The following is a 22,725-nucleotide window of genomic DNA, read 5'->3' on the forward strand; positions in this document are numbered from 1 at the left end:
GAAAGAATTAACAAACAAAAACTCTCTCTTTGAGAGGAATAACTGGCTTACTTGGCAACTTCTTTGGGTGTAGACATGAAACAAGGCTCGGTCGCAGGTCGAGGACGATAACACTCACAAGACAAGGGGAACACAGACTACTTAAACACATGGAGGGAAATAGGGGACAGGTGGAAACACTTAGGGCAATCAGACTGAGACACATGAGGAAGGGCAAGTGACCTGAAACGAGAGGAGAATTACTTTTCAAAATAAAACAGGAAATGACAGGACAAAACAAACCCAAGACAAGACACCCTCACCACGGTGTGACAGGTCCATGTGCATTGTCTTCGTATGCATGTTAAGTTGGTGGCCTCTAAGGGAATTCATCTGTGTTATAGAATCATTATAGAATGTGATTGCTGAGGCAACACACTTGCTAGGACTCCACAGCACACCGCTCACGTCAATGGGCCGTCTGCGGCTGTCTCCATTAGTTCCCATTTCCATGGTTCCCACAGTGTACGAACGGACAAATCTCCTTTGGCTCTATGATTGGACAGTGCATGTGAGCGATGAGTAATCATGTGAAATTTGATGTTCAAAACACAACAGTGGTGGGTTGTGAGCAGGATCTGGGATGGTTGGAAGTGGAAAGGTTCCACTTCCGATGTCTGAGGTTTCTGACCCTCACGAAGTCTCCTGGTTCCAGAGTATGGAGTGGGTCTTCACCTGGTTTTGGAAGGGCTGCAGAGATTGTCTGTCTTATTTGGTGTAATCAAGACACAAGAGAAGAGCAGTAATTTAGTATTGCATCTTGACAAAGAGTTGTGGATGCGAAACACTTACCTGGTTGTCCACGTCCCATTTCTGGTGGATCCACAAAGAGAATTTCAAATGGACTCAAAGTAGTTCTGGCACTTGTCCTCATCATCACATACATCAGCATGAGTGGGAGTTCTGCGGTCCATTGAAGACCAGTTTCTTTGTATAAACTTTTTGTTGGAAAACGCCTTTTCAGTATTTCTGAAGATTAACAAGTTCAAAATAAAGTTAAACATTGATGTAATGATTGTGTTTGCACTATTACTTTTATAGGATTATCTTCCTCATTGACAACAGCACAATTAATAAATTTATATAAATATTTACAGAATATTCTTACACTTGTGATTACCAGCAGGGTTAGCTGCTTCAAAATATACAATCTACTGCTTTTTACAATGGGAGAAAATTAATATTGATCAGAATTAACTTCAAGTTATCATTTGTACAGCCCTCCAACACAGTTCAGATTTTTCATGTGGCCCCCTATAGAAATGAATTGCCCAGCCCTGTGTTATATGGAATTTCTTCTCCTGAAACATCCACCTTTATATCTTGGTGGTATCCTTTTCCTCAATTAAAATGCCTTCCATGTGCATGAAAATCTAAATGAAGGTACTTGTTTTGATGAGACAGTGACCTCTTGGCCCTCTGATACCTGCTGTACAGGAGCTCTGTGTTGTAGGACAGTCCTTCATAGTAGCGGATGTTAGACTAGGAGATAAATGGTGATGATGACATTTTTTTTTTTTTTTTTTGCAGACCCATACTGTTCTCCATCTTATTGGGGGTCTCCTCTGACCCACAAATAAAATAGGTGTCCACCAAAAACTGGAACATCTTTTCCTTTTTCATCATCTCGTTTTTATCCTTATGTTTGTAGTTTTTGGCTTTAACTCCAGTGTCTCCTTAGGGGGGTCCCTCGCACTGGGAGCTGTGTCTGGGGGCTGGGTGCTGGTGCCCCCTGGTGTTCAGCCTGTGACTCCTCCCAGAGTGGATGGCCCCAAAGATAGAGCTTCCTTAATCCTCACTGTCAGGACATGTCTCCCTATTGTCAGTAGTAATAGTGGGCAGGTGTGTGTGTGGGTGGGTGTATGTATGGTATGGAGGGTGGGAGGGAGGAGTTTTACTTGTAATTGTGTTCAAGTGTAAAGCACTTTGTGTTGCGTGTCTATGCATGAAAGGTGCTCTATAAATAAAGTTTGATTTGATTTAATTTTAAGTAGGCACAAACTTTTTCGACACCACTGTGCAGTTTTGCATCCATCATGTAAATAAGTGTCTTTGCAGGGATCACAGTGCTTCATATTATTCATTATTTCACAAAGTTTTAATTTGTTGAACTATAAGTTGGCTTGATTTAGTTATTGATTACAAATCAAACCAAGACTCACATCAATTAAAATCATAGTGTTAATGTTTGAATGGGTCCTGGGCCACTTTTTAATGGGAAAATTGAATAAACATGAATAATAGTCTGTTTTAACCTGAATGCATTTACAACAAACCTGAATAATGGTGCCATCTGGTGGTCACTTGCATACGGCACAAGTTGGATCTTTAAAAGTTGGGTCAACTGAGAAGATGACATATTGGAAGTAATACACAATCATTAAAAAATTCAAAGGTAAATGGTATATACATATTTATATATACATACAGCAATTTAAAAAGACCGAATATGGACGCACACAAGGCCTAAACAGAAAACCTCCACAACCAGCATCAGGCAGCAGATCATCAATTAACCCCCCTCCCCCTTTGAATTTGTGTAACTGTGTATCTCCACCTTTTGTCATGACTCACGAGCTGGAACATGACGAAGAATACTTACAATGACCGGAAAGTCTGGAGAAACATTCAGTCAACTAAGTCCACTGTAGATTTAGTCGACTAAAATGAGACTAAGACTAAAAGAACTCAGACGACTAAAAATATGACTCAAACTAAATCATGTTCTACCCAAAAGACAAAGACTAAATCTGAATTTGATGTCAAAATTAACACTGCATAAAACACAAGACCTTTTTTTTTTTTTTTTGAAAGAAAATGATCAGGTGAAGTGGGAAGTTGAGTCTGTGAAATATATGTATGTATAAACACTCCAACACAGTAGGTGGCAGAAAAGTACTTTAACAGGAGTGATAGGTGTCTTAAAACACATGATGAAGAAGGCAGTAGTAGAAGAAGGAGGAGGAGGAGGAGGAAAAATGGGAAGATGAGACTGTTTTGTATCAAAGTCCAGAGTCGAGCTGTTCGTGACACAGTCAGACCGTCTGGACCAACATGGAGGAACAAAAGAAGATTCTATGTGTGGGCCTAGTCTGCCTGGACATCATCAACGTGGTCAACAACTACCCTGAAGAAGATACTGATAGCAGGTTAGCTCACAAGCTAATGCTAATACAACCTAATGCTATTACTGACAGTAGGTTAGCTCCCAGGCTAATGCTAACTCGTGACTTTGTTGTCTTGACTCTGCAGAGACAACCCAACCTTATCTGTACAACACAGAGCCTTAAACATCAGGACCCCGTAGTAAATCTACTGTGGTGTATTAGGGTTAATTAATAAATAAATTCTGGATAACCACATTAATTGCAAAGCTAAACGTTTGGTTGGTAATCATTATACATAACACAGTCATTTTTATTTCCTTGTTTGATGTTTGAATGTGAGGACAGAGGTCGCTCTGCAGACTGACTGAGATCATAACAAATACTCTACTATATCCTATAATCACTATAATCAGTGCAACAACTTACCTAGGAATTAATCTTGTCTCCTCCACACCCAGCAGCACAGAGGTTAGATCTCTCTTGATGCTTATCACAAACTCAAGCTACATTTTTAGAAAGACTGTGACTTGTATGTCTCCACTGTTGCTGTGTGACGTCTTATGTTCAGAGATGATGGACATAAACTTGAATTAACAATAAGATCAATAAAGCTCGGGTAACATGATGGAAACATGATATTTGTCTTTTCATTGTTCTGTGAATGAAATCCCACTTCATTTATCTACTCTGGCACCTTTCTTCTTTCTGACTTTATTTCAGTCTCCAGCGTTTTCACTCTGACGTGATCTGTGTTTGAAATGTTTTTTTTATCGACCAATGATTCTGCAGGTGTTTGTCGCAGCGCTGGCAGCGAGGAGGAAATGCCTCAAACTCGTGTACAGTGCTGTCGCTGCTCGGAGCTTCCTGCGCCTTCATGGGTTCATTGTCTCCTGGTCCTGTGGCCAAGTGAGTACCAATCAATAAGTCCACCACATCAGTAACTCTGAAGCTGGTTACCAGAAAGTTGTTCTCTGTTCTGGAGCTAAGAGAACACGAAAAAAGTTTATTTTGGCCAAATTTATATTTCACAAGAAGCTCAAGTCCCAAACTCATGGGATGTCCTCATAGGTCCCTCCCACTGCAGCCCTAACCCTAAGTCGCACATGACACAACAGGCACTTTTTGGATATGAATATTGACCAGTTGTTGTTGACAATCAGCATCCACCCACACACAGTATGATCTCTACCCAGGAGAGATTAGGTTACACTGAATATCAGCATCTGGGAGCTCACAGTGCATTTAAACTCTCAGCATTACCCACAGCCACTTCCATTTTCTGACCAATCATAGAACAATAACCGGAAATCACACGAGAAAAAAAGTTCTGTCTGGTTGATGTGTCAAGAACAAGCTATAAGAACAAAATTATGTAATTTTCTCTCACTGTAACAACCTTAATGCACTGCTCACCAATTAGGAATAACATGTTATTAGTAGCGAGGAGATGGTAGTGTTCATATACACACATATATGCACAGTATATATGTACATATTCGTATATTAGTGCTGTCATACGATTCAAATGTTCAGTCAGATTAATCGGATTAAATCTCCTTCATGTTTAATCTCTATTGAATCGTTTTATCGTTGATGATGAACAAACTCCAGGAACAAGAGAATAAATCTGCACTGAACGAGTTCATTAAACACATTCAACAGTTTCAACAACTTTTTATGTTTTTTTTTTTTTTTTTCAGCCAAAATTTGTCCACATTGTGTCAACGTGTGTCCACATTAATGTGTCCCTGTTGCTACGGAGACAGACTAACTTGTTGACATTGTCCAACCAGAGGAGAGCTGACGCTTCTTATTGAGAACAGTCTCTCCCAGTGAACAGTGGCTGCAGGAGTGGACACATATTAGCAACAGCATTGGCAGCTTGTCTTTGTCCTGGTTTGTCTTGGTTTGTCTGTCCTCAAATGTCCCATGGAGAGGACCAACGTGCTGTTTAGCGTCTTCCATCTTTATGGGTTGGTTCTGCTGCCTGTCACTACCGGATCAGCTGGTGCTAACGCTAACGCTACTTGGACAAACTGAGACACGTTCACAGTCGTTCTGCTGCAGATGATTCACTGGGTTCAGATTATTAATCACATTAATCATGATTAATCATTTTGACAGCCCTAATATATAGATATAGATGTACATATATTTATTTATTTATTTATTTTTATCTCGGCATAACCACACAGTGGTCTACACAGTGTGGATTATTATTGATGCCAGTCTGTAGTCTGTACTGGAAATGTTACTGCATGAACTGTATGGACATATCGTAACTACCCTTGTACTCAGGTTATTTTTTTGGGGAGCTCTGGAGATGTAAACAGTTTCTGTCTGTAGTTTTATTTTGGAGGATTTTCAGAAGTTCTGCATCGATGTGTCTCTGCTAACTGAGCACGCTCAGTGTAACCTGCCCACCTCTGTGGTCATCAGCAACATCAGCACAGGAAGCCGCACCATCCTGCACATGAACAGGTGTGAACAGGTGTGTGTGTCTGTGTGTGTGTGTTACTAACTGAATCTGTTTCAGGAACATCGTCGTCATTGAACAGCTCTGGTCTTCGTGTCCCATCAGTCAGAAAAAGTTTTCTGCCTGAACTTGGTTTATTTTGCCCGGCACACTTATGTTTCCTGTCTGTGTCTCTGTTAGTTTCATCATGGCTGACTTCTCACAGCGTGAAATTGATGTCTCAGCAGTGGTTTGGCAGGTCGAAGGTCAAACTCCATGTGCATGTTGTGTGGTTTGTCCATCGAGTGGATCTCGAACCGTCGTTCTCTCTGATACGTAAGACGTCTGGCTGGTGACACAGTGTTAACTAAACACTTCTTTATCTAAAGGAGAGGCATTGACTTATCAATGGTAAAATCAGCCTAAGCAGTTTACATTTATTTGTGAATTGCATTGATATTGACCAGGATAAAGAGCAGCATCTACAACACAGATGAGACAGTCTCAGCGTCAGAGGAAGGGAACATCATAAATAAGATGCACAGTGTTAAAACCCTGTGAATCTGAGCTCAGAGCATCTGCTGCTACAGATAAAAACGACCTGGAAGTGTTTTGTGAACACTGTTTGACCTGCCTCAAGAAAGCATGAACACTTGATCCTGATCCTGAATCTGGTGAAATAACAGTTGGTCGCGTTATCCACTGCAGAGAGAGGCACTGAGGCCCAGATCCCACGTTTAAAGGAAGTCTCTAAGCCTGAAAGAAAGCTAGGGAACCAACGTTTACTGTGCCATCTGATGTGCGAAGACGATTCTGATACTACTTGAGTGTTTCTCAAGAGGTTTTCATCTATTCACCTGTAATGAGTGGTTTGTCAGGATAAAACACAAAGAAGATAGAAGACGAGAAGAAACTGTGCTCTACGTCCAGAAACATGGAGGTCCTGAACACAATGACAGCATTCAAAACTGATCATCCTCCAAAATATGACGTCACTTTAGTGTTTAGTTTGAAATCTGGAAGTTTTTCAAGGTTGGTTATTATTCTCAACTAACACTGAAATAGCCCCTTAATGTTCACAATTTCAGAAATCATCCATCCATCAATAATACATCTCTATATTGTTTTGTCTTCAGGAACCAAAGTAAAGTTATTTTAATTGCTACTGAGTAGTCAAACACTACAACCATTTCCTTTTATATACACTGCTCAAAAAATGGAAGACTTTTTAATCAGATCAGCTACTTTGTTAATGAAATGAACAACAGGTGACTAGAGACCCCCTGATGAGCTCCAGATGTTTTCAGAGTATTCCTTTAATTTTTTGAGCAGTGTATTTAAAGTCCTCCAGATCTTTTCTGGCCTTTTCTTTAGCCTCTGCAGTGGTTCTGGGTTAATTCATTGTCAGTGATTGATTTAATTTCTCTTTTGTGTGATGACCTATGAAATATTGTGTTGTGTCATCAGTCAGACACCTTGCAGATCTTGAGCACTGTTTCTGTTTTCATTTTTACAAAGTCCTGTTTGTCTTTCAATGAATCCTGCACAAATGTTATTTTTCTGGTGACTTTTTCGTATTTTAGACATTTGTCATCTGATTCTATAAGAAATAGTGTTAAGGATGATTGTTAATCAAATGATTGATAGTTAATTAGTGGTTGATAGTTCTACTGAGACACAAACCTCTGTCAGACACATTGAAGGAGAAACTCGTCCTCCCTCCATGAGTGAATCAAACACTCATTGGTCATGTCATGGTGATGTCAATGTCGTCAGATTTCCAACAGGAAATCGATAATAAATCCATAACAAACTACAGTGAGGAGGTCATGAGCCTCACAAGAATCAGTTTGACATGGAGGGATGGACATGTTTCTGGGTTCTTAACTTTTTCCTCTGAGCAACATAAACTCTGACTTAACTTCCTATCTGTCAGGAACCTTCCTGATGTCACGGCAGAGGATTTTGCCAAAGTTGACCTCCGTCAGTTCAAGTGGATTCATTGGGAGGTGGGTGAAGACCTAGAAACTACAACAACCAGAATAGTTTAAATAAACCTGAATAACAAATAATGCATCTTGATAAAATTATCTAAACATGACAAAGTTCAACACACTCACCTCAGTGTGATTAATCAGGTCAAACTAACCAGACAGGGTCAATCTGAATTTCACCTGTGGAATATTATTTACTTAAACGTTAAAGTCTTTTAGTATGCCAACACTGAGAGCACAATCATATTTTTGTTAATGTTATTATTATATTATTATCAGGCTCCTACTCAGAGGTTTGGACACAGATTCAGACTCAGGTTTCCGGCAAAAACAGAGTCCATTTATTCAGTCCAAAATCAAAAATAAAAAGGCAGGCAGGAAATCAAGGAGATCCCTGGAATCACACGGAATCTCTCTGGGGAAAAGCTGGACCGCTACATAGAATAATAAGACGATCTGGGATTGAGGGGAAGGGAAGCGAAGTTTATACACCTGGGGTCGGGGGAGACAATGAGACACAGGTGGAACACATTAGGGCAGGCAGTTCAATCACCAAGGTGGGAAACTTGACAGGAAGATGGAGATGAGGCTGGACTTCAAAATAAAACAGGAAGTGACAGAAACACAAGGACACACAACACTAACCACACAATTTTAATTAATCTACAGCTTTAAATCAAGGGGATGAACTTAAACATGTTTAGAATAAAATCTATATAAAATCTATATTTAAAATGTTTAGAAACTACAGGTCTTGTGTACACAATCCACTACTTTAAATCCACTACTTCAGTGTAATTGGAAAAACTGACATAATTCTAACAAAAGTAGAGTATCACAGACCATAAGGAGGTCCAGTGGATTATGCCTTTTGCCAGTCAAACCCTTTGGTGTTATCAGACAAACCAGTTATTGTTTGTTAATATATATATATATATATATATATATATATATATATATATATGTATATAAAATATAAATGTACGATCCATTTTTATTATTTTAGATCAAGTTGATAATCCCTTCCTTATACATCTCAACTCCTGAAGGGCCGAAATGCTGAGGAGCAGGTGAAGATGATCCAGCAAGTTGAGATGTTCAACAAGATGTTGCCACAGCAACAGCGAATCACTATCTCCGTGGAGATAGAGAAGACCCGAGAACCGCTCTATCAGCTGTTTCCATATGGTGATGTGGTACGAGTCTCTGTGATGTGTCTATGCTGAAATACGAGAACATGGAACTTGAAGAACACTTTCTGTTGTGTTTTTAAGGTCTTTGTCAGTAAAGACGTTGCTCGTCACTTTGGGTTCCATTCGGCTGAAGCCGCTCTGAAAGGACTCTACGGTCGAGTCAAACAGGGGTGAGTGGAGGTCAGAGGACAGCCGATTATTTATTGATGCTATTTATTAATTATTTATTAATTATTGTTGGACTCTCAGGGCTGTCCTGGTCTGTGCCTGGGCAGAAAAGGGAGCTGATGCTTTGGGTCCTGATGGTTTAATCGTTCATTCAGACGCATTTCCTCCTGAAACTATACTTGATACTCTTGGAGCTGGAGACACATTCAATGCTGCCGTCATCTACACGCTGTCCAAGGGTGAGACCACCAATAAGACATTTGTTGAACAATGAGACATTTTAAAGTCCATTGGAGACATTTATTGTTTATGTCAGTGAGAACTGAAATATCTCTTCTGAATATTTCTCTCCTGACATGAAGCTCTTGTGTGGGTGAGTTTTTCCAGGGCTACGTTCCCACTGGTCATCTGGATGTTTTGTATTTCTGTCTCAAGTTGTAGATCAACGTATAACCATAACTAAATAATTAGTAATAACACAGCAGATAAGTTTCATTTCAATTTTATTTTATCTATATAGCATCAATAACATCTCAAGACACTTTACAAAAACCGACCGGAAACCTCCAGATCAGCCTGAAGGCTTATTTGGAGGGACTCCAAGGCCAGCCGGGTGGAAACAGAGAAGAACAAGGGAAACTAGATAAACAAACTTCTGTCACAGATACAAACATGGATCTGAAGGAAACATGTAGAATCTAATAATATAATATATACAGTAGCTGATGATCTATGAGACAGTTTGAGAGTAGAAGAGGAATCATGGGCAGGTTGGTGAATAGTTCATCTAGGTAGGAGTGGACACCTGGAGGAGGACATGAAGACTGGGACAGATGCAGTTTATGGAGCTCCACAGGTCTGATACACAGACTCCAGACCATGAAGACTGGGCTGGTTGATGAGGCAGATGTAGCTTAGAACTCCACAGGTCAGATATTCAGAAAATAAATTGTAAGAAATTAGAGGACAGGAGTTGGTCTTTCATATATGATGGAGCTTGGCCTTTCAGGGCCTTGTATGTAAGGAGGAGGATTTTAAATTCATTTCTAGATTTTAAAGGAGCCAATGAAGAGAAGCTAATACTGGAGTAACATGATCTCTCTTGCTAATTCCTGTCAGTGCTCTTGCTGCAGTGTTTTGAATCAGTTGGAGGCTTTTTAAAGAGTATTTGGAGCCAGACAGTAACGAGTTACAATAATCCAGCCTGGAAGACACAAATGCATGAACTAGTTTTTCCGCATCACTCTGAGAAAGGATGCTCCCAATGTTGATGATATTACGAAGGTGAAAGAAAGCAGTCCTGGTTACCTGCTTTATGTGAGAATTAAAGGACATATCCTGGTCAAATATAACACCAAGGTTTTTCACAGTAGTACTGGAGGCCAAGGTACTGCCATCCAACAAAAGCAGGTGATTAGATAATGAATCTCTGACATGTTTAGAGCCAAATACAATTACTTCGGTTTTGTCTGAGTTTAAAAGTAGAAAATTACAGGTCATCCAGGCCTTTATGTCTTTAAGGCGCTTGGAGTTTAACCAGCGGATTAGTTTCATTTAGGTTCCTGGATAAATATAGTTGGGTATCATCTGCGTAGCAATGGAAGTTTATGCCATGCTTTCTAATAATATTGCCTAAGGGAAGCATGTATAATGTGAATAATATTGGTCCTAGCACAGAACCCTGAGGAACTCCATAGCTTACTTTGGTATATATAGAAGAGTTGTTGTTTACATGGACAAACTGGAATCTGTCTGACAGATATGATTCAAATCAGTCTAGTGCAGTTCCTGTAATCTTGATCACATTTTCAAGTCTCTGTAGTAGAATATTGTGATCAATAGTGTCAAATGCAGCACTGAGATCTAGCAGGACAAGTATAGAGACAAGTCCATCGTCTGAAGCCATGAGGAGATCATTGGTAACTTTAACCAGAGCTGTTTCTGTGCTATGATGAGCTCTAAAACCTGACTGAAACTATTCAAACAAACCATTCCTGTTTAAATGATCAACCAACTGATTGACAACAACCCTTTCCAAAACTTTAGAGATAAAAGGAAGATTGGAAATTGGCCTATAGTTGCTAAAACATCTGGGTCAAGAGTGGGTTTTTTAAGTAATGGTTTAATTACAGCAGTTTTAAAAGACTGGGGCACATATCCTGTTAATAGAGATAAGTTTATCTGATTTAATATGGAGGTATTAATTAATGGAAAAAACCTCCTTGAGCAACTTAGTCAGGATGGGGTCTAGAAGACCAGTTGATGGTTTAGATGCTGTAATAACTGAAGTGAGCTCAGGAAGATCAGCTTGTCCTTAAGTCCACATTGTCCCAAAGGAGATGAAATGATTAAATAAATAAATATATTTTTTTTATCTGTAGGTGGAAGTTTAAACGATGCTGTGAAGTTCGGCTGCAGAGTCGCTGGCAGGAAATGTGGTTTCCATGGTTACGATGGCATCAGAGACATGTTGACCGATGAGGAGCTGAAGATTTAAAATCTGATTTGTTTCAGTGGGTTCAGAGAACTGAGCTTACTGACACTGTTAAACCAATTACACAAATTAATAAACTGATAAATCTGATTAATTCATCTACATTAGATAGAGAATTAACTGATACATCACTGATATTAATGTGTGATTTATTATTAAATAATAGTTATCTTACAGATAATTAACTGTGAACAAGCTGCTAGTAAAATGTAAGTTTAAATTAAATGACTTATTCTTTGGTTGTTGTTTACCTGATGAACTTAAATCTGACCAATAAACAGCTAAAGTCAAACTTTTCTTTTTGTTGCATGAGTTGTTCCTTTGACACTTTTTGTTTTTTAATGTTTATCTATCTTGCCTGTGAATTGTGAACCATGGTCAGAGGAAGATTTAGGTATGGGCAACATGGGCAAACCCCCAGGGGTGAGGTGGGAGGGGTGGGACCGATACAGTGGACCTCTACAGTAGAGTACTATGTATTTGAGTGAGGGGCATTATCCACAAATAGAGGAAACATGGACCAGAGGAGAACCTTCCCAGGATCGGCCAACCCACCACAATGTCCCCAAGAGCTCAGAGGCCACTCATCCAAGAGTTCATAAAAGACGAACAACAACATCCAAAGACCTGCAGCCTCACTGGACTCAGTTAAGGTCAGAGTTCATGACTCCACCATCAGAAAGACACTGGACTAACATGGCCTCATGGCAGAGTACAGAACCACTGCTGAGCTACAAGAACAGAAAGACCAGAAAACATCTAGAGGACCCACAAGACTTTAGGACAATACTCTGTGGACTGACCAGACTAAAGCTGGACTCCATTCAACATGAGAGCAGCAGTAAAACCTGGAGCTGGTAGGGTGATGGTCTTCAAGACCTGGAAGACTTGCTGTGATAAATGGAACCATGAATTCTGCTCCTGAAGGAGAACATCCATCTATCTGTTGACCTCAAGGTGAAGAGGACTTGGACAATGATCCAGAACACACCAGCAACTCTACCTCTGAATGGATGGAGACAAATTACATGAAGACTGTGGAGTGGCCTAGTCAAAGTACAGAACTGAATTCTACTGAGATGCTGTGGCATGACGTCAAAAAGGAGGTGCATGCTGGAGAACCTGCCAGTGAGGCTGAATTACAACAACTCTGTAAAGACGAGTGGAACAAAACTCCTAGAACAGGAAACTTTCAACACCTTGTTGAAAGTATGACACCAAGAATTAAGGATGGGGGGTCCAACCTCTTACTAGCAAGTTACCTAATAAAGTGGCCGGTGAGTGTATATATATATATATATATATATATACACTACCAGTCAAAAGTTTGGACACAGTGTGTTTACATGCAAGTGAAAAAAAAAAAAAAAAAAAAAAACGAATTATTGCCTTGATCAGACTATAACAGGAGAATTTAAGTGCATGTAAACACGTTACTCCATTTAAAATCAGAGTTCTCATTATCTGATTCAATTGCCCAGATAATGAGATCGGATTCCGATTTTCTCCAGCATGTAAACAGTGAATCGCATTTTTCAATAGGATAATGTATCTGTGCATGCTCCACAACCGCTGCGCTGGAGTGCGACCCCGGAATAAAAACATCCAAGAAAGACGGTCGCAAAAGAAGAAGAAGGTAAATAGACCCGCTAGTAGAACTGTCTGAGGGATAGCGCCATCTATCTGCACTAGAAGTAGCGAGAATATTACGTACAAGATTAAAAAATGTACTATTATCCGTCTGGTTGTTGTTTAAATGTCGGTCCACCGCATGAACGACTCTAGTTTATTATATCACATAATAGATCAACCAGAAATCGGGCCGTATTAACGTGATATTAACCTGCTGAAAAGACACGTGTCGCCCCCTAGTGTGGAGGAGGAGAACAGTTATTAGATTTTCTCCGCTGCATGTAAACTGGGACAAGGACTGTAGTCAGGAAGTAGAGTTTAGAGCAAAGCTCCATTAAACTCTGCATGTAAACGCACTGAGTCAGCATGTTTACATTTACATTTACACGTTTACACTTTCTCATTGAATAGAATGAGAAGTCTGTTTCATAATGATAATATGAGGGCTGAGACAAAGCAGTTAAAGCCCAGCACATTATTTATACTTAAGATATGACACCATGAATGCTTTCTATGTTGTTTAAGTCCTGAGTTCATTAAGCTAACTAAGCTGGAGATGGAAACATTACAGACATACTTTATTTTTTGTGACATATTAAGGATTTACTGGATGTCCTAGTATCAGCCATTAGCCTGCGAGGTTGCATTGTTTTTGAAATATCATAAATTCTATATTTATATACTCTATTGGTACCTAGACCCATACAAATTCCACTTCCGTTGTTGCTGAAGTTTGCTCAGGGCACTGAACGGGCTAGAACTGCCTCTGACCAAGTTACCTGTATCACTAATGCCAGGTGCACACAAAGACGCTATTTTTCAAACCGGGCGTTTCCTGAACCATCTCAAAAAATGTTAGCGTCTAGGCGGAACCACTGGAAACCAGTTTTAGAAATGTGAGGTTTCAGGCTCTGAAAAATACCGACTCTTTTGAGACAGAAAGCCTAAATGATAAAATAATGTAACATTTACAGTGTAACCCGGCTTCGTGTAAATGGGGTCTGACTCTCTTTTATGGGTGGGTTAATGTTGGCAGTGGCAGTTATAACTTCTATCTCCAGAGATAGAAGTTTTAACTGCCACTGCCATTAACACAGATATTAACACAGATATTAACACAATGTACCTGTACAGGTAGAGATAGAAGTAGAGAGAAGTAGAAGTAGTGTCTCTACTTCTACCTCTACCTGTACCTCTATCTCTAGGATCAGTGTCAGTTAACATGTTTTCTGATTAAATGTGAGCTCCATGCTGAAATTATTTTCGTTTGAACTCGTCTGTCTAACATAGATGCAGAAAACACTGCATTGTCATTTTACTGAAGGATGGAGATAGCGGCGTCATCCCCATACAAGCAGACACAACGTCGCAGAGGCAGCACTACATGGGACAACTCCACATCATGGACATGAATTTATCTACATAATTTTTAGGTTCAGTGCTTTAATGTCATGCTCACAGAATTATAAGTAATAATAATCATCAGCACCGCCAGTTTACACTGTACACTGAATAAATATAAATATTTTATACAGGACTTTGGTAACTTGAGTATTTTAGGATTGACTCATCAGTGTACATCTGTCTTTACATACAGTGGATATAACTTATAATATCAATCCATTGTGTTTAAATCGTCACATAAAATTATTTATTGTGTTAGTGTCTTATATATTTAACATTCAGTTGGTGATGGTGGTGCTGGTGCTGTTAATGGTTGACTCTGTGTCTGTGTTTCCTGCCATCATTTCTCTCAGTCCTTTGCTGAAGTGAAGATTTGCTCCAATCACAATGAACCCCTGCAGAGAGAAACAACACAAGGTAGATGAAGCTGATGCACAGATTCAGGGTCAAACATCATCAGCACCTCACATCCTCAAACTGGTTAGTAACCAATGAGCAAACACACTTACGTTGTGATATTCAACTACCTCCTCGATGAAATCTATCCCATCAGCCAGAGGGATCCGAACTCCTCTCTTGGTCCAGTCTGAACACAGAACACATCACAGTGGCCTCACAATTTTGGTTTGTCTTTCATTGTGTTAATTTCAGAGTTGGTGAATCAGAGACTTACTGTTGATCAGAGGAACCACAGACATCTGCAGCATGGTCTTCAGAGGAGCCTGCAGAGGAATCAGCTACAGACAGAGGTTAGTCGATTGATGCTGTTCATAATATGAAGAAATCACTGAGGAAACATCATCACGACCTAGTTAGCGTTGCACCACTTATTCTAAAATGAAGACATTATACTTACTGCCAGAGACTCCAGGGCAGACTGGTTGGAGAAGATTTTAAACCTGAAACATGAAAAATGTCACAGTCTGACTATGACATCATCAACATCAAAATAAAGAGATACCAGACAGTTGTCGGTTTTATGTCCATGAGGCTGAGAATCAATACTTTGTTAAAGTCATATGAGGAAGTCAGACAGATCCTGATCCACGTTCACATCAACTCTGCATTAATATACAGAGACACTAAACCACAGGGAAGAGACTGAAAACAAACACAGAAACACTGTGGTTCACTGATGTATTCAGCCTCCTGTATGTAGTCGTTTATGCCATGAACCTGGACAACCACGTGTCATTCTCTGTCGATAATTATTAGTCATCTGTAACATTATCATTATTATTATATTCCACAGCACAGGGAACAAGGGCATCTTGGTTGTGTGTACATGGCATGATAGGCTACAGATGTTTTCAGATTAGAAGTGAACCCTGGAATAACGGATATTTTAAAAGGCTCTCATCACCAAGAACCAACACAGTCTGACCACTGGTCATCCATTAACCAGAATATCTTTTTCTATATTTCTCCTTTTGGGATCATTAGTGACGGAGGCTTTCAAAGGCAGACATCAAAGTTTTATAGAAAATGAATAAGGGTAAAACTCCTTTAAAACAGAGGTCTTTCATATATTTCAGTCTTTAATGTGCCTTGATAGTGCTCAAACAACATGGTCATGTGTTCACACCTGTAGGTAAGACCACTCAGGACCACCTGGTTTCAGGTTCGAGTTTAGAACCAGGAATAGGATTTCACAAAGATGTAAGTTAAATGTGTGTACCTGCGGAGGTCAGCATGAACCGCCAGACGTTTTCCTCTCATGGAAACTTTGGCATTAAACTTTGTTTCCTGCAGGAGAAGAAAAACACAATGATAATGTTTTTCCCTTAAACTGGTAAAAACTAAAGTCCAGTCTGGGATGCTGCTAGTTAAACTGGAATGAATTCATTGTGTCACTACAGCTGTTCAGTCCAGCACTAGATTCATGCTGCACACGGGTCTGAAAAGTGAAGCCACTGGTTAAACTCTGGTCATAAGCTGGTCTGGACTGGAGTGACAGGCTGTCCTCTGGTCCTCCTTTTATTCCCATGTAGTGCACGTACCATGGTCATGCTGCTCAGCTGGACCGGAGGCTGACCTGGAGGCAGCACCATCACTTTGACGATCGCTGTCATGACAACAGTCGCTCCTGACGTCTTGATGGATGTTTTGGGTGGTGAATTGACTGCGAGCTGCAGAGACACTGGAGCGTCCACCAGAGCCGGATTCTAGCCATGAGATCCAGGGAGAACATGAAGAATACCACATACTACCCAGTACTACTCAGTACTACTGAATACTACTCAGCACTACCCAGGATTACCCTATACTAACTAGTAGTACTCAATACTACCCAGTAATGCCCTGTACTACTTAATACTATTTGGTCCTACCCAGAATACTAGCCACCACTACACCTACAGTTTTATTTAGTACTATAGTAAAACAGTCTTCAATCACACACAAATGTCTCAGATACTTTAAAGTATATAAATTATTATTATTAGTAGTAGTAGTAGTATTATGAAATATAACCCGGAGACGCTACAGTGAACTGAATGGTGAAAACAAAACACACAGAAAGAACTGGAAGAAATTAAAGGGAAGCGTGTTTTAGTTCAGGCTGAGTTTGTCTCTTTTTGTCTCTGCGTTGTGTCCTCTCTGTCCTGGTCTCACCAGCATCATGATGGCTCCAAAGTACGTGGTTCTCAACAGCATCTCTAGATCTTTGGGCATCTGCAGGACACAAGACAGACAGTGAAGTTCAGACTGGATCAGTTTGGTCCAGGGACAACCTGTGGACATGTGGACATGTTGACATGTTGTGGACATGTTGGGAGTGGACCTTCTCGTTGGCGATGTCCATCTGAAAGATTCCTGCCGTGTAGTAGGAGAACATCCCGCTGTCAAAAAAGAACTCGGACAGAGCCAGATAAACCATGCGGTCGTACTCCCTGATGACCGGGTCCACGGCGTAGTTCACCAGCGGGGCGTCCTCGTGGGACAGGTCGAAGAACATCCCCTGGAGACAAAGACAAAGACACACCGTTGGTGTCATCCCATGTCACATCACATCAAGACATCTGTCTCAGTCTCACCCTGAAGTGCATGTCCAGACTCCGGGATGAAACCACTGGATCATCAATGAGGGAATAATCGATCCCGATGTACCCGTCCACTTCCGTCCTCACAGGAATCGTGTCCAACAATGAGTTAACATGGACCAGAGCAGCGTGATTCAGAGCGGGACAGATCTGAGACAGAGACACAGACAGAATCAGAGACAGGTGGGACAGAGACAGAGACAGACAGAGGGAGGGACAGGGACAGTGAGATAGAAACAGAGAGAGATGCATGGGATAGGGACAGAGACACAGACAGAGACAGGGACAGAGGCAGGGACAGAGGCAGGGACAGAGACAGAGACAGGTACCACACCTTTTGGTTGAGGAGGAAGCGCATCCCTGTCGTCAGAAATCTGGCCAGAAAGTCATAAACTCTCCTGAAAGACACGTGCCCACATGTTGGAAGTTATTTATTTTTCTTTATCTATCTATCTATCTATCTATCTATCTATACATCTATCTGTCTATCTATCTATCTATCTATCTATCTATCTATCTATCTATCTATCTATCTATCTATCTATCTATCTTTCTGGGGTCGAGGGTTTTATTTATTGAGTCTTACCCCAGCGTTCCACTGAACTTTGCCTTCATTTTGTTGATTTTAGCATCACAGGTGATGTTATTGATCTTCAGTCGTCCTTCATCATCTCTGATCAGGTTCAGAGCCGTGTTGATGTTTACTCCCTCAGCTGATGCGTTGATGTTTCCTGTGTCATAACTGAGAAACAACAACATCAACACTGTGAGCCAAGAGCAGCATCAGCTTCACATTAGATCCTTCACCAGCCCAGACACTTTGCTGATGAAACTGTCCTTTATCATGTTACTGAGACATGAGAATCAGTCTGAGGGTCAACAGTGAACCCTAACCCTCTAACACAGTGACATGTGAACAGCCAGATTATCTCAGGAGATTAAGAGCCAAAATGTTTAGATCCACGGAAACAGTCATGAGAGTTTCCCTTTTATAGCTAACACCTTCATCATCATCAATAGAGACCTTCGTCTTCATCATCATTATCAACACCAACACATCAACAACCGCTCATAGACTCCATCTGTGGTCATTGTGTCATCAAACTGCCTATGCCCCCCCCCAAGCAGTTACAGAAAGTGAATGAATGAATGCTACTTAAACCCGGAGAACTTACAAGAACCAGTAGAGGATCTGTCGCTCGAAACTCAGTGAGATCGACGAGTTCTGGACATCGAACAACAAACCGACTTCAGGGATGAACCGCAGGTCAGCATGAGTCAAATTCAACTCTTTTATCTTCACACTGAGGAGACAGCAGGAAGCCAGAGGGACCGTGTTAATGCAGCTGGGGAGTGTTCATGGATGACGTTACTAATGTCAGTCATACTCAGTGATGGTGTATTGGAAGCGTCCTTCTTTGCCGGTCATCTCTGGCATACTTATGTTACTGAGCTCCTCTTCAACAAACTTCTGAGTCTCAAACTTCACTGAAAACACAAAAACACACAATAACCAGTCTTTGTCCTGAAACTAAAAACAAACACCAAACCCTAACCCTAACCTCCACCTTATTAAACTATACTGTATGTATGAGTATCAGTCAGATGACAATCATCCCATAATACTACAGTCTGACTTATTTAGAGAACATGAGTCCTGTAGAGACTCAGAGAAAACCCTTGAATTTGTTTTAAATGTAATTTTATGTTTGTTAATTAAATATTTAGTTTAATTTAAATGGACTCTTCTGTCCTCCAGCGTCAAAGCATTTTTATTGTGGGCATTGTTAATAGCTACATGCACAGACTTACACATCTCCAGTCCTTTGTCAGTGATACGTATTTTACAACCAGCAGGTTCAGCAGCGGCCATGATAGAGGGCAACGAAGAGAGGAAGAAGAAGAAGGAGAACAGACAGGAAGTCATCCTGATCCACAACATGTCCGTCTGAAAGGAGAAAAACTTATTAAAATCATCTGACTGATTAAAGATGAAACTGATCTCAAGAAATGATTCAGCTCAGACAGTTTTGGAACGTGATGTCTTTGTCATGTGTTGGTAGATAATGTTTAGAGTCCATGTGTCCAGGAGTGTTTCCATCAACGTGATGAGAATCGGGTCCTGGTTTAGTTTCTATGAATCAGGGATTTGTCTCATGTTTGTGTTGAAGTGTGTGATGACAACAGATGAAAGGAGCTTTGTGAGGAGCTTAGAAAAAGAGTTGTTGTTGCTCATCAGGCTGGAAAAGGTTCCACAACCATCTCTAAAGAGTCTGGAAGCCACAAATCTGGACCAGGACGACTTGTTATTATTGATGGAGAAACTGGGTCATGGAGGAAGACAAGAAGCCCAAGAACACCAGTGGTTCTCCAGAAGAACCAGATGAATGTTTAGGAACAAGTCAAAGTCCTGACCTTCATCCAGTAGAAATGTTGGAGCATCAGCTGATGAGAGGAAACCACCAACATCTCACAACTCAGCTGGTTCTGATCTGGGATCAGATTAGACCCTGATCAGCTGTTACAGGAACATTTAGTCTGAAGGACTCACAGACTCACACACTGGACACAAGGACTCAACAACATGATCAACACTGGTCACAAGATAATAAAGTAAATAATTATAATATTTATGTTTCATTTTTATGATTGGTGCTCGCTTTGTCTACTTTCAGGACTAATGTTTTGAGTCGTTTTTATGCAGAACTAGAAACTCAGAAATACTTTAAAGCAGAACTGTATATAATAAACATCAATGTTGCTCCAACTCAAATCTGATGATTGAGTTGAGTTGAGTTGAGTTAAAGCATCTGTTTCCTCAACTCTTTTCTATTTGTGACATCTGACACTGTCCACAAACAAACTGTCCTCTGGTGTGAGCGGGATGTCAGAGGTCAACCCTCGGATGGACACATCCGAGGGTTGTTGTTCGTCCACAGCGTCCAGCTGAACACATTCTTCCACATAAACACTGTTCAGCTTGAACTGCAGTAACCCCGACGCAGGAAACCTTCCACAAACCAGTTGAGTTTTCAGGACCATGAGCTGCAGCCTCCTCTCAGCTTCCACCTCATAACTCATGTTATTTAAAGGCTGAACCACTCTAATGAGAGCTTGACCCGCTGCGGTCCATGTAAAGCTCAGTTCTACAGCTGTCTCTAGGGTTAGGATTAAGGATCCCACTGAGACACTGGGTGTTAGCGGCGTCCTCTGACCACATCTAAAATCTCTTCCATTTAGTCAGTGACAGCATCTGTCTGTCTTTGGCTGTTTTCTCAGCCCCTTGTCATCGTTACGATCACATCTCATCTCAAAGAAACATCAGTATTAGCAGCCCATTTACTAGAAATTAAAAGTGTCACACGACAGAATGTTCATCATCTGCAGCTTCAAACCGTCTCTAGCCCGTCCAGACAAACCCTCTAATTACAGCTGCTGCTCCACATCTGGACCGAGGCTTTAATTAAAGGCTTTAGAGCCAGGACTCATCCATTCATTCAGTCCTTCATATAACACACAGCTTCTCTCAGTTTACACCAACTTCTCTTTCATGTGAACAAATCAAAAGTCGGATAAACACAAGGGAAACAGGAAGAGACGTAGCCTGACACTGAACCTTTTAGATGTCTCAGTATTTCAGAATAAATTACGTCTCCAGCTGTTACCACCTTCCTTCAGGTTCATGATAAAGAGGTCGATGAACGCGTCAGATTTAAAATGATTCAGGTCAGATCCTGGAAAATTAAAATCTCTAATAAACCACATGTTTTCTACTCACCTGTCCATGATCTCTCTCTGTCTCTGTCTGTCTCTGTCTGTCTGTCTCTGTCTGTCTCTGTCTCTGTCCTCTTTGTCTGTCTCTGCTTGTCTCTGTCCTCTCTCTGTCTGTCCTCTCCCTGTCTCTGCCTGTTTCTGTCCTCTCCCTGTCTCTGTCTGTCTCTGTCTCTGTGTCTTCTCTGTCTGTCTCTGTTCTCTTTGTCTGTCTCTGCTTGTCTCTGTCCTCTCTCTGTCTGTCCTCTCCCTGTCTCTGCCTGTTTCTGTCCTCTCCCTGTCTCTGTCTGTCTCTGTCTCTGTGTCTTCTCTGTCTGTCTCTGTTCTCTTTGTCTGTCTCTGCTTGTCTCTGTCCTCTCTCTGTCTGTCCTCTCCCTGTCTCTGCCTGTTTCTGTCCTCTCCCTGTCTCTGTCTGTCTCTGTCTCTGTGTCTTCTCTGTCTGTCTCTGTTCTCTTTGTCTGTCTCTTTTTGTCTCTGTCCTCTCTCTGTCTGTCCTCTCCCTGTCTCTGCCTGTTTCCGTCCTCTCCCTGTCTTTGTCTGTCTCTGTCTCTGTGTCTTCTCTGTCTGTCTCTGTTCTCTTTGTCTGTCTCTGCTTGTCTCTGTCCTCTCTCTGTCTGCTTGTCTCTGTCTCTCTCTGTCTCTGTCTGCCTGTCTCTGTCTGTCTCTGTCTCTGCCCCCTCTGTCTGTCTGTCTCTGTCTGTCTCTGCTTGTCTCTGTCCTCTCTCTGTCCCTGTCTGTCTCTCCGTCTCTGTCTCTGTCTCTTCTCTGTCTGTCTCTGTCCTCTCTCTGTCTGCCTGTCTCTGTCTGTCTCTGTCTCTGCCCCCTCTGTCTCTCTGTCCCTGTCTGTCTCTCCGTCTCTGTCTCTGTCCTCTCTGTCTGTCTCTGCTTGTCGCTGTCCTCTCTCTGTCTGTCTCTGTCCTCGTCTCTGTCTCTGTCTGTCTCTCCGTCTCTGTCTGTCCTCCCTGTCTGTCTCGCTGAGTGCTTTCAGTAACCACTGACCTTTCCTCTGAATGTGTCGATGATGAAACTCACAGACTTTTGACTGAAGGACGAGTTTCTTTTCTTCTTCACTTGTTGGTTTCTGTCCTCTGTCTTCTGTCCTCTGTCCCCTTGTCCTCTCTACTCTCTCTCTCTCCCTGTCAAGACTTTTATCCCGTGGGACTGACTCCTCCTCCTCATTTTTCTCCTCCTCCATTGGGGGAGACACAGATTCCACTCTGTCCTGTCAGTGTTTCAGTTGCAGAACATTTAAGTGTTTATTAGAGACATGGACAGATGGACAGATGGACAGATGATGACAGTATTGTGTCCTTTAGTCCATCCTGTTTCCTGTCCTCCAGGTCAGTGTGCCTAAAACTCAAGTCTTTCCAGGAAACTCAAGGTTTTCCAGGATGTTCCAGATGTTTTCTGTCATAAAACAGAACAGA

At 41.2% G+C, this 22,725-nt stretch overlaps 2 protein-coding genes across 5 annotated transcripts; one reads left to right on the forward strand and one right to left on the reverse strand.

The window, feature by feature from the left end:
* The first annotated feature begins 2,980 nt into the window (after positions 1-2,980).
* Positions 2,981-11,746, forward strand: khk (ketohexokinase). 3 transcript variants are annotated; one of them, XM_047583873.1, is made up of 9 exons: positions 2,981-3,188; positions 3,936-4,052; positions 5,493-5,627; positions 5,803-5,937; positions 7,538-7,610; positions 8,645-8,791; positions 8,870-8,958; positions 9,038-9,195; positions 11,338-11,746. In XM_047583873.1, the coding sequence occupies exons 1-9, from the start codon at positions 3,094-3,096 to the stop codon at positions 11,451-11,453; spliced, it is 1,065 nt and encodes a 354-aa protein (XP_047439829.1). In that variant the 5' UTR covers positions 2,981-3,093; the 3' UTR covers positions 11,454-11,746. The 3 variants fall into 3 exon arrangements, with proteins under 3 accessions (XP_047439829.1, XP_047439830.1, XP_047439832.1); XM_047583874.1 differs by lacking the exon at positions 5,803-5,937; XM_047583876.1 differs by lacking the exon at positions 5,493-5,627.
* Positions 11,747-14,508: 2,762 nt separating this feature from the next.
* Positions 14,509-22,466, reverse strand: LOC125007469 (phospholipid transfer protein). Of its 2 annotated transcripts, none has more exons than XM_047584321.1 (15): positions 22,331-22,466; positions 19,340-19,475; positions 18,916-19,015; positions 18,703-18,831; positions 18,114-18,269; positions 17,862-17,925; positions 17,522-17,677; positions 17,269-17,445; positions 17,100-17,159; positions 16,487-16,651; positions 16,165-16,232; positions 15,343-15,385; positions 15,160-15,223; positions 14,996-15,072; positions 14,509-14,881 (listed from the first exon to the last, which is right to left on the reverse strand). In XM_047584321.1, exons 2-15 carry the CDS (start codon positions 19,467-19,469, stop codon positions 14,765-14,767), a joined length of 1,506 nt encoding a protein of 501 aa, XP_047440277.1. In that variant the 5' UTR covers positions 19,470-19,475; positions 22,331-22,466; the 3' UTR covers positions 14,509-14,764. The 2 variants fall into 2 exon arrangements, with proteins under 2 accessions (XP_047440277.1, XP_047440276.1); XM_047584320.1 differs by having other exon boundaries at positions 22,298-22,449.
* Between the last annotated feature and the right edge of the window lie 259 nt (positions 22,467-22,725).

The sequence above is a fragment of the Mugil cephalus genome, chromosome 4 (assembly GCF_022458985.1).
Source record: "Mugil cephalus isolate CIBA_MC_2020 chromosome 4, CIBA_Mcephalus_1.1, whole genome shotgun sequence".
Lineage (NCBI taxonomy): Eukaryota > Metazoa > Chordata > Actinopteri > Mugiliformes > Mugilidae > Mugil > Mugil cephalus.